The following is a 12,024-nucleotide window of genomic DNA, read 5'->3' on the forward strand; positions in this document are numbered from 1 at the left end:
GAAACAGTCTTAGTTACCCTCTTAAATTATTACTGTATCTCTGCTATTCTATGCATATACACATAAACCTTCCTCTTAAAACACTCTATCTGATCAAAAAACCGCATGAAAATCGGTTGCGTAGTTTTGCAGATATAGGGACATAGGATATAGGGACAGAAAAAGCGACTTTGTTTTATGCTATGTAATGATACAACGTGACCAAAATCGTGGCCTATAGGTTAAAGCACCTGTCCGTCAAGTGTGCGAGTTAGATTCTGTCAGACAAGTACCAACGTAATGTTTCTAACTTAATGTACTTTGTAAGTTTTATCTTGAAAATCTCTTTAAAACATTCATCCATCCTCCGAGCCTTTTTCCCAACTAGGTTGGGGTCGGCTTCCAGTCTCTTTAAAACCTTTCTCTATCTGTATAATATGACCAATTGCAGAAAACCTTTGAAAGGCATCACGCACTTTCAAAAACAATTGGTTACTTCCGTAATTTAAAAAATGTTATATAACAGTGAGTATCTACCAAAAACACCGGCCGAGTGTGAGTCTGACTCGCGCACGAAGTGTTCCGTACTATTATTTATATGAGCAAAAAATCACGTTTGTTGTATGGGAGCATTGGGAGCCCCCAAAATATTTATTTTATTCTAGTTTTCAGTATTTGTTGTTATAGCGGCAACAGAAATACATCATCTGTGAAAATTTCAGCGCTCTAACTATCACGGTTCATGAGATACAGCCTGGTGACAGACGGACGGACGGACAGACGGACGGACAGAGGAGCGAAAACAATAGGGTCCCGTTTTACCCTTTGGGTACAGAACCCTAAAAATAATATCCTCTTAGAATTGTATTCAGGATTCATTTTTTACTGGCTGTTGTCCCTGGGGAACTATTTACCGCATCCGGATAAAAAGTGCCCTTGACCTTTCTGACGCTGTACTATCAATGTACCAAATTTTATCCGAATTGGTAGAGTTGTGTGGAAGCCAGCAAACATAGTTAGGTATTTTTAATTTATATGTTAGTTAAGAATGTTTTTTTACAGTTAAATAATTATCAGTTACAAAACAAGATTAGTGACGTAACATAAATTTCACTTTTTAGAACTTCATCGTGACTAAGGTACACGACTATTCTGCCTATTGTAAAACCTCCACGATTGATCTGGTTGTTCATCAATCAATTAAAATGTAGTTTAAATATACTTAAGTCTTACTTAACTGTTTAATGTGTAGCAATTGGTATTACTAAGTAGTCAAGGAAGTGTGGTATGGAATCTTAGGCGTTTAACTCTGTTAAACTGTTCGTATTCTTGGGAGTAATAGATAAATCTTTTGAATTATACTGTGCTTTCTATGGTTGAAGAATGGATGGGTAACCGTTACTATATTGTATTGAGCCTGATATCGTCGGTCAAAGAGCTAATTTATTAAAGAAAACATATGTTTACGTCCGATGTCATAGAGTTAGTTGATTTCACAGTTTATTATTTAATTATAGATAAAAATATCAATAAAATTGCACGTGAGTGAAGAAATAGGATTGATGGTAGAAACTGCTAAGCTTAGTTTGATAAATATTGCAAACTCCGTACGTTCGTATATTGTGAATAGGTAAGTACATGAAATTTTAACACCTAACTAAATGACTATTAAACCAACTGTTAATAATGATTTCAAATAATTTGACGTGACCGTATATTATAATAATTATTTACTTTTGACAAAAGTAGCACAAAGCACCCAGCACGTATGTATGACAAAAGAAAGGTACCGCTATCTTATGATATAGATATCTTTTGTTAGGAAAGATAAAAGGAAAAGATTGACGTGTACAACTTTAATGGAAGTAATGATGAAAAATATACTTTCATCTTCTTCAAGGCATCGAGTACCTATACGATTTTTTATATGGTATTGCCGTGTTTAGATATTTTCTAGGAAAAACAGGAGTTCAAATTTGAAGTACTATTTTTAGAATGAGTTTTCAGAAGTTAAACTTTGGCACATATACATATCTGTTACATTTTGTTGTGCAAAACTTTATAAAAACCAACATATTGAGCTGACGTAGCAACAATGTGAGTTTGAAAAAGTTTTAAATTGCAGGTGATTGAATTTCCCATATATCAACTAGTACTGACCTAAATAGCTGTAATTCCGTAGTTCCTATTTTGTTCAGAAAACTACTTATTTCGTGGCTCTGGAAATATTGAAACTTACACATAGAACATTGCATATTATTTCTCAACTAACACTGCAATTTAATTACTTTAAGAAAGTCTAATTAGCTTACAAATAATTATTAACACAATATAACGACTTATTTAACCACTAATTTCTAGTCGTAACTACAGATTTCAACAGAAACCAGTTGTTAGAACTTTGACCAGTTTCTATTTGACCTCAATTAACCCTAACATGGATTAACAGCTGATTTAACCTTTCAAGTTACATGTTATGTTTGTAACTTAGGCCTAAGTATGAATTTAAGTAACTTGTCTTAGTTAGGGCGATGCCAATTGAAAATCATTACAGCGAAAATTGAACTTGGTAGCTTATTTATTTAACAGTTTATGTACACACACAGAATACAGAGATAGAGGAAGCTTAATAAGTATTGGAAACTAATTTAAAACTGGATCCAATAATCATCGTTTTTTTGTCATGGTGATAAAAACCCTATGAATCTTATCTAACAGGCCGCGGTTTCACCCGCGTTCCGTGGAATCTACTTCTTTTACCAGTATAAAATATAAGCTCTTTGGTAGTATTGAAATAATTTTTCAAATCAGTTTAGTATCATAGCCTTTAGGGTAAACAAAAAATCGTCTATATTAGTCTTGATATAGTATTTGGATCCTGAATCTACATTATAGTTCAATATTAAGGAAAAATCGTCTATATTAGTCTTGATATAGTATTTGGATCCTGAATCCACATTATAGTTCAATGTTAAGGAAAAACACAAAATAAAAGACATTTACTTTAATTATATGTTTAATTATTGTTGTATACAGTGAATATAAAAGTAGAAATAATGACATAAAATAGTATAAAGTTACTGCTTACATCTAAAGCTAGAGTTCGTGGTATGTAAGTAAATAAGATATGTTTACAATTTTTCAATAATTTTCTGTCACAAAAACATGTCCTAATAACAGTTACAAGCTATAGAAAAGTACCTTACTAATCAATTTAGGGCAAGTTTTGTCGGAAAGCGTGCAAAAAAATAATACATGGCGGTTTTGCTCACGACCAAAAGAATACGAGCGTGGTGCAGGTATATCCAAGTACATATATCCATACAAAATGAACCCTAAAGCTTGTCTTGAATTTTTGCAAATCAAGCGTCCTGAGATAAGCGCGTGCAGACCAACTCTTCAGCTTCATAGTATTAAATAATATACGAGTATGACAAGTAAATTAAGACCATATAGCTATGGACGGAAGACGATGGAGCTACTGGTGTCATTACCAGCTGCACCAAGGAAGGTCACTGGTTTGGAGGAGTACACAGCATTCGAGGGAATGATTGCAATAGGAGAAATGACTGCACCAGGTAAGATGGATGCCTCAGCAGGGATGACTGCGCCATGAGAGATGGTTACATTAGAGCCGATTTTTGCCCTCGGGCCGATGACTGCATCAGAGCCAATGACTGCACCAGGACCGATCAATGCTGTAGTATTGATGCGAGCACCAGAACCGATGAATGCATTAGAACCGATGATTACACTGGCGTTTACAACTGCACCTGAGCCGATAAATGCATTAGAGCCAATGTTTGCATTAGAGTCTATGACTGCCCTAGAGTCAATGACTGCACCAGAGGAGATAAGTACTTTAGAACTGATGACTGCGTAAGATTTGATGACTGCATTAGAACTAATGATTACACCAGAGCCGATTATTGCATTAGAGCCGATGACTGCACCTGCCTCTATCAATACATCAGAGTCAATGACTGCACCGCTGTTGATAACTGCAGTAGAGTGGATAGCTGAACGAGAGCCGATGATTGCACCAATGCCAATGATTGCACCTGTGTCAATGAATGCATTAGGAGCGATGACGGTCCCTTTGTTGATAACTGCACTAGAGTTAATGAATACATCAGAGTCTATAACTACACCGGAGCCGATGAATGCACCAGAGCCTATCAATACATTAGAGTTAATGACTGCGCCTTTGTTGATAACTGCAGTAGAGTTGATGATTACGCGAGGGCCGATGATCGCACCACTGCCGATGACTGCGTCAGAACGGATGTATACATTAGAGTCTATGACCGCAGCGTTAACAACTGCACCAGAGTGGATGAATGTCCGAGAGCCGATGACTGCACCAGACTTGATGGTTGCTCCAGGGTCGATGACTACATCGCCGTCAAAGACTGCACCAGAGAAGATTATATTGTTATAAAAGTAGGCATTATTTCTATTAGAAATATAATAATTATTGTAAAATCTAACTAATTTCAAGTTTCAAGTTTCCTTTATATGCTCTTAGTAAATTTTGAAATTTTGGCTTAGTAGTCCCTATTAGACATAGGGATGTATTATAAAATCATGTAATGTATTATAAAATCTAACAACCAGTCTTACTGAGGGGTATTGGGGTGCCAGGGTAACTGTGTTCTGGTGGCCAGATAGGCAGTTGTTTCATATGGCACACTGTTGCTTAGCTGCATCCAGTTAGACTGGAAGCCGACCCCAACATAGTTGGGAAAAGGCTAGGCAGACGAGTCCCTATGGTAGAGTACCTACATTTTGTGGTAATTATCCTTAAAGAATGTCCACCAATCAGAAATCGCAATGCAAAAACATGTATTTAAGTTATTATACTAAATAAATAGTGTATGTAAATAACTCTTTTATCTCTTTGGACTGGTAATTCCCAATATAAAGGTCAAATAGCAGTCGTTGGAACAATAATATGATTTCTTGCGGACTTTCCTCATTTAAATGATCAAATTCTAAGAATTTTGGATTAACGATGTCATTTTTAGAGAAGGGAAAAACAGCTTATAGACTACTAAAACCACATCATCATCATTAACTTTTCCCAACTATGTTGGGGTCGGGTTCCAGCCTGACTGGATGCAGCTGAGCACCAGTGTTTTACACGAAGCGACTGCTCTATCTGACCTCCTGAACCTAGTTATCCGGTCAACCCAATATCCCGAGGTAACACTGGTTGTCAGACTCACTAGCTTCTGACTACTGACAGCCGGGAATATAAAATCGAGATACCTTTCATCCACGGTCGATTAGCCCCGTGCTTAGCTATTGCTTGTATTATGGGCGCTAACACTATTGATAAACTAACATATATGTATACGTTATAAACAAAGCTAGCAATCATTCGATAAGAGGGAAAAATATCACAAATACACGAATTCGTAACCAAATCACTTTTATATTATCGTATAAAGTAGAAAAAAACACTAACCTTGACTAGTTACTAGACTGTAGCTTAGAAACAACTCGAAGAACAAAATCAAACTCTTGGAAGACATCCTGCAATCTCACAGTGCTACATAAAATAAAATTTTCGAAGAAAACACCGGTATTTTAACACTTTTTCTTATTTACAACGCACTCGCCTTGACGAGAATAAGTATTGTTCGGAAAGTGCACCTATATGTATTCAGGTTTTTATCGTATTCAACAAAATATCAGATGCACACATGCATAATGTTTGCATGTGTACGCGTTAATGTTGTACCAGCAAAACAAAACAAAACGAACTTCAGATTAAAAACGTATTGTGGTACCAACTTGACGGAACTTATGGTCATCTGGATCTTGCGTCGTATCCATGACGTCAACCTATGACCAGTTCAAGGTAAATGCTTCGACTTGTAGCGGGAAATTTAAATATGAAATGTGTTTTTAATATGAATTAAGTCAGAATCAGATTTAAGGTGTGTTCTTACTATTCGCGGTAACAATATATCTCAAAGTATTTTTTTTTATTTATCCGTTCTTTCAATTCATAAGTTCTTTCGATTACATTAAAATTCAAAGTAATCTAAAAATACTAACGTTTTTTTAATTGCAATAACGAGCAAATGTGTGTATAGTGCTAATTTTTTACTAAAATGCCCTCTGAAAACAGTCAGTGAAGAAAACATACAGAAAAAAACTGCTACCACTTATTCAAAGTCATTTCACTTTTTATCACTTTAACATCGATCAAAAGCATTTTAATATCTCTTGGTTAATCAACTCCAAAATAAAAATGGTTATTACTGATATATAGTAGTTAATAATTTCGATTAAAAACCGATAATCTCCTTTTTAAGGTCTGTTAAAAATGATTGTAGAGATGTGCTTTAAGATGATAGTTTCTATTAGATGAGCGGTATGTACAAATGAGTCGTATATCTCACAGAACCGGTGTCTTTCTGTAAAGAAGGTCAGGTGGCGGTCGTTTGAACTATATTGAAATAGTTGCGTCTGCAACGTCGTTTAGATTTGTTCTCAATATAGAAGTTTAATTTAAGTTAAAGTTCATTTATGGATTGGTGAAAAAACATTGTTAATTTCTGATTACTTATCAATTTTATTTTTTAGAACATAAAATAGAACACAAGTTTTGACAGTATAATAATAATATACCTGCAATATAACTGCAACGAATGAACTAATACTTGCAATTTAGGATATATTTTATCCGAATACGGGAAGTAGTGACAGCATTAATAATAAAAATAAAACCTTTTGCCATCAATAAAAATCCGAGCTTTACCTAGATCTAACCAAACACCATATTTTTTTACTACACAGTACATATTTTTTTATCATAACTTTAACATATTCCATTAAAGGGAATCTAATTAGGACTTTTACTGTCCGGGATACAATTCTCAACCATTTAAAATATTACCTAACTATGTCAGGTTTTAAAAATGGCAGCGTTAGTCCCCTATGACATTTACAATGCCTGACCACTCACCTACCGCATTATGCAAGACGTTTCTACACGATTGATTTATTGTATAAACTTATCATTATTATATTATGTATTACGTTCGTAAATGTTAGTATTAATGTTTACTTTATCCTTATAGGCTTATTTATGCTAATACTGCTCTAATTTCTTCATCTTCTGCAGATAAGGTATTGATCACCACTCTTAAACTTCGCTGATGAGAGATTTTGATACAGAATAACTCTATCCCTACTAATATTATAAATGCGAAAGTAGCTCTGTCTGCCTGTCTATCTGACTGTTACGCTTTCACGTCTAAACCACTGAACTGATTTTAATGGTACAGAGATAGAGTTGACCTTGAGAAAGAACATAGGATAGTTTTTATCCCGGACTTTTGAAGATTTCTATTGGAAACGCGATATAACCGAACTCCACGCGGAAGCTAGTTAATAATATTAGTAGGGATTATTTCAGTGTTGGCTCACCTATTTACCGAAGAAGACTGTAGGCTTGTTATAGTAGTTAACTGGTCGATATGTTTACCTGCAACATATGGATTGTTGATGTTGCAGGCACATCATATGTTTTAATAACACTTTAGAAATGTATAGAACGTAGTAGAATATTATATACCTACCATGTTATGTATAGGCATACTATTAACATCTGCCTGTAAGTTACATCATTTAAATATGCTTAGATACATGTTATAGTTACCGGCACGGATATTGAGCTCTCGGCGGAAGAGTGGGGATCGCTTTGCGCACCGTATGCATAAGGCAATAAGGCAGTAAATCGCTTCTGCGCAGGTGAAGGTCAGGGCTCAATATCCGTGCCGATAACTGTACTATTGTATAAGAACAATTTGAAAAGTGACAGTTATTATAAAGAAATAATAATGACAAGGTGCTATTATCCTGTCATTTAAGTAAACATTCTAAACTAAGCTACGGTGTAAGCTTAATAAATACGCAATTTATTTTGGTAATGTTACTAATTATTAATTATATATTTTTTCCTTTTATATTTATTTGTAAGTAATTACGTTTGTTCTTTAGCTTTGAAAAACTTTCTCTCTCCTATCCATCATCATTCAGTTTTACGTTCATATCATCTTCTCAATCAACATATAGTTTTCTGACAATCTTAAAATTGAATGTACAATTTCACTATTTATGTTCCCTCTTGCAATAGAGAAAGCCTTCTTTGAAAATTGAACACTTTCATCATTTGTCATAAATCTAGTACTATTTTATACAAACTTAGAGTCTTAAATAAAATAAAAATAATAATTATCGGAAAGCATCAAACAACTCTTCACGCAGGCTGCAATTTGGTCAAAAGTTAAGCAAAAGTTAAGTTAGAGTCAAAAGTTCAGCTTAATAAGCTTTCTTTTATAAAATGTCAGAGTAAAGTGTAAAACCTTTTAAAAATTGGCTAACACATTACTATGTTTATATGGTTCTAAAATTCATGATCTGCCAAATACGATAGAAAAACTTTTAAAATGCCAAATGCAAATGTTACATTGCAAATTGCATATTAAATACTTCAAAGCCAAAACCTTGGCATTAATAAGACTCTATTACCAAACTTATCCGTAATACTTATGTAAGTTCAAGTTAGTTAATAACTTAATTTCAAGTTAAGGTATCTTTGGGCAATCATCTTGACATGGTTTCATTTGTTCGTTGAGTGTATTGAATTAACATAGTTTTAATGAGTTTAAGTTACTTGGAAATTATCTCAAGTTATACTCAAGATCTTTAAGTTAAGTATGAGAATGCTGTCATTGGAAAGGAATTTCTGATGCCTCATAACTTAGGTTTCAGACATCGTTTATCTTAAAGCCTTAATGCAATGCTGAAAGCATTGTTTGTACAGTTTTCGATGGAAATGGGAAGAAGTAATTGATCTCATGTTTACAAAGATGTCTATTGACCTATATAGAGTAAAAAAAAGAACGGCAAATCAAGATATTTAGCTATTTTTACCTTATAGCTATTTTTATTCTTAAGATATTTAGGTTTTTGGCAAACTATATATAAATATAGTTTATATTTATTTATTTATTATTATATCTAGTTTATACCTACGACCACTTTGACTTTCAATATGTTAGCCATTCACGGACATGCTTTATATAATCAAATACAATAGGTAACAATACTGACCTTTAATCGAGAGAGCTTATATTAAATATAACACTTGTTTTTAAACTGGTTGAAATGAGAGGAAATCTGCCGTAAGGTCAATTTAAAAAGTAGCTTTTGATGTCTCGGACGCGTTTATGTCTTTTGTATGTCAGCGCATGAATACGATTTGTCACGTTATTTTTTTAAATACAGCTATATTTCTACGCATACTAAAGCTTCAATAACACCTGTTATATATATTAATAAAATTCTTAAAAATTAAATTGAGTACAATCACTTTTTTGTGCCAAAAAAAAAGATTTAATTTCAGAACGATTGATTACGATTTCTTTCATAAGAACTGTGAAGGAAAGGCTTTATATACAATTTTACGCAACATTCAATTACATGAGAGTATCACAAAAACACGAAATCGTGACCGAATCGCTTTGACATTATCGTGTATAGTAAAAAAAGCTTACCTTGACATGTTACTAGAGTGGAGCTTAACAATAACGCGACGAACAAGATCGAACTCCTGAAAGGCATCCTGAAGCTTTCACAATATAACCTGGGCTGCAGCATATTCACAGCACTATAAATTCATGTGTATATACAAAAAATGTTGTTCGAAAAAAAATCACTTCACTATTTTTGGCACTATTTCGTATTTAGAACGCCATTTCATTGGCGGTTGTACCGTTGTGAAAGTGCAGGTATTGGTAGGTCCGCTGTGGGGCGCTGGCGGCGCTAGACTGACGACGCTGCGCACACGCACCGCTACCGACGATCTCTTCTGTGTTAAAGTTGCTGCTTTTGAGGTGTGCAGTGGTCGTCAACGTTTTTTTTTTGAGCTTTTGTGCTTGTAAAGATATTTTGTAATTGTAATCCGCAACTTCCTATCTAAAAAAACGTAGTCTTTAAATAACATGTCCTCTGACTTTCAGGCATTTTCAGAATCAATCTTTACACACAAACAAGTTTTGGATTACATATATGAGTAAAGTTACGCAAGTAAAAGTAAAATCTTATCATCGTCATCAGCCTTTCTAGTGTCCCTCTGCAGGGCACAAACTGAGCTAGAGAGCACTCTTTGAAGAGGTACAAAAGAGAAAGTATCATTAAGGTAACTATCCTTCCCACTCAGAGACATTTAATGATTACTTAAGTCGCTCCTTAGTGACGGAATGTCATACAAATCCTTTACTAAGGAATGGCTTAAGTAACCATTAAATGTCTCTGAGTGGGGAGGTGTATTTATCAATAAAAAGCCAAATTGTCGAATAAAGTGATCTAAAAGAAAATAAATTTACAAATCGCTATATGGACAAAATGTTGTGTACCTCTGGGGCCGAACCCACTTCACTTTCAAACGCGGTCGTGCTTCGCGGACGTGGCGCTCGCAGCACCCAAATGGACACAGTACCAGCTTTCCGCACCATAGGTTCCGGGTTCTACTCCTTGACGCTGAACGAATGTGAATGAAGGTAGGAATTACGAGCAGCGGGATTGGACGAAAGTGTTACCGCGGCCCTGGTACTTAAAGGGCTTAATAAGGAACATGACGCTTTTTAACCAGTAAGAGTCTGACACTCCCTCACGATGCTAACCCACAGCGGGAGGGATCATTTGATGACTTTGAAAAGGTAACTAAGAGCTATGTTGGTATATCATGAAGAAAGAAAGGGGAAGCATTTATTGGCATATGAAAAGACAAAAACAAATAGGACGAAAAAGTTAATATACCAAATATAAAAAAAATACCAAATAGGTCCTCATCACCTAATTAACCTTTTTCTAACTAAACTTAAATCAAACCGCTTGCAGCAGAGTTTTAGATACAGTAAGTGTCTAGCTGACCTCTTCAAATCAATCACCGAGTCGATACCTCTCGGTCAAATTGTAATAATTGATGATAAGTTGTCATCCAAAATCCTTTCTCACTATAAGTTCCGCGTGAAGTCTTGCCAAGGGTTGCCTTCGTAACTAGGTTGAGGAGGTCAGATAGTCGCTCCTTGTAAAACACTGGTACTCAGCTGCATCCGGTTAGACTGGAAACCGACCCCAACATAGTTGAGAAAAGGTTCGGGAGATATGATGAGCATAGGTTCTGCGTTTAAATATCACCATATTCTTGGCCTTCTCTCAACTGTATTAGGATGCCAGCTACGTATTACTTAAAATAAATAAATTAACAATGTCGGGACACCTCTTCACACACGGTCGGTTAGCCCCATGCTAAGTTATAAGTTAATTACTTGTGTTATGGGTGCTAACAACTGATAACCTACATATAGCTACAAATATACATATCTATACATATAATAAATCTGTAAAAAGACTGTCTGTACATTGAATATATTAAAAAAATAATAATTGGGTGGGGTTTAGAAACAGTAATGGAGCACAAATCCAAAAAAAAAATTCTGTCTGTATGTCTGTATGTCTGCATGTCTGTATGTCTGTATGTCTGTATGTCTGTTTGTTTGTACACGCTAATCTTCGGAACTACTGGACGGATTTTAATGATATTTTCTTTGTTGTATCAGTATTAAGCCTGGTCAACATATAGGCTATAATTTATCTTCAAAACTTGAAGACCTGATGCAGAACACCAACAGACCAACAAAACTATAAGAGATACAAAAATGGTGCCATAGCAAAAATTGTTTCATGTGATGAGCATTTTTAGCTGAGATAATAAATTTTAAGATCTGGAACACCTGATGTGGAACCCCAAGAGCCCAGCTTCTCTGTACCATATACAGGTATGACGTTTTAGCAAAAGTTGTTCAACTTGATAAGCACTTTCTATTGACTTATACAAATTGAAGATCTAAAACACCCGATGTGGAACTCCAGGGGCCCAGCTAGACTATAGCATATAGAGGTGTGACGTTTTAGCAAAAGTTGTTCAATCTGATAAGCACTCTCTGCTGACTTATAAAAATT

At 34.9% G+C, this 12,024-nt stretch overlaps 2 protein-coding genes across 2 annotated transcripts in view; both read right to left on the reverse strand.

Annotated features, from left to right (window-relative positions):
• Nucleotides 1–9,849, reverse strand: part of LOC124642696 — a 121,235-nt gene extending 111,386 nt beyond the window's left edge. Inside the window, exon 1 of the mRNA XM_047181298.1 lies at nt 9,555–9,849. Coding sequence (XP_047037254.1) covers nt 9,555–9,657 — 103 coding nt within the window. The 5' untranslated portion in view covers nt 9,658–9,849. The remainder of the gene's footprint in view (nt 1–9,554) is intronic.
• Nucleotides 2,978–5,691, reverse strand: LOC124642756 (UDP-3-O-acylglucosamine N-acyltransferase-like). The gene is made up of 2 exons (XM_047181389.1): nt 5,450–5,691; nt 2,978–4,391 (listed from the first exon to the last, which is right to left on the reverse strand). Exons 1-2 carry the CDS (start codon nt 5,514–5,516, stop codon nt 3,436–3,438), a joined length of 1,023 nt encoding a protein of 340 aa, XP_047037345.1. The 5' UTR covers nt 5,517–5,691; the 3' UTR covers nt 2,978–3,435.
• Nucleotides 9,850–12,024: the final 2,175 nt, after the last annotated feature.

The sequence above is a fragment of the Helicoverpa zea genome, chromosome 25 (genome assembly GCF_022581195.2).
Source record: "Helicoverpa zea isolate HzStark_Cry1AcR chromosome 25, ilHelZeax1.1, whole genome shotgun sequence".
NCBI classification, from domain to species: domain Eukaryota; kingdom Metazoa; phylum Arthropoda; class Insecta; order Lepidoptera; family Noctuidae; genus Helicoverpa; species Helicoverpa zea.

Coding starts and splice junctions, on each gene's coding strand:
- LOC124642756 (XM_047181389.1), bottom strand. CDS start 5,516: ATGTCTTCCAAGAGTTTGATTTTGTTCTTCGAGTTGTTTCTAAGCTAC. Junction 4,392..5,449: donor CAGTCTAGTAACTAGTCAAG/GTTAGTGTTTTT, acceptor TCTCTGGTGCAG/TCTTTGACGGCGATGTAGTC.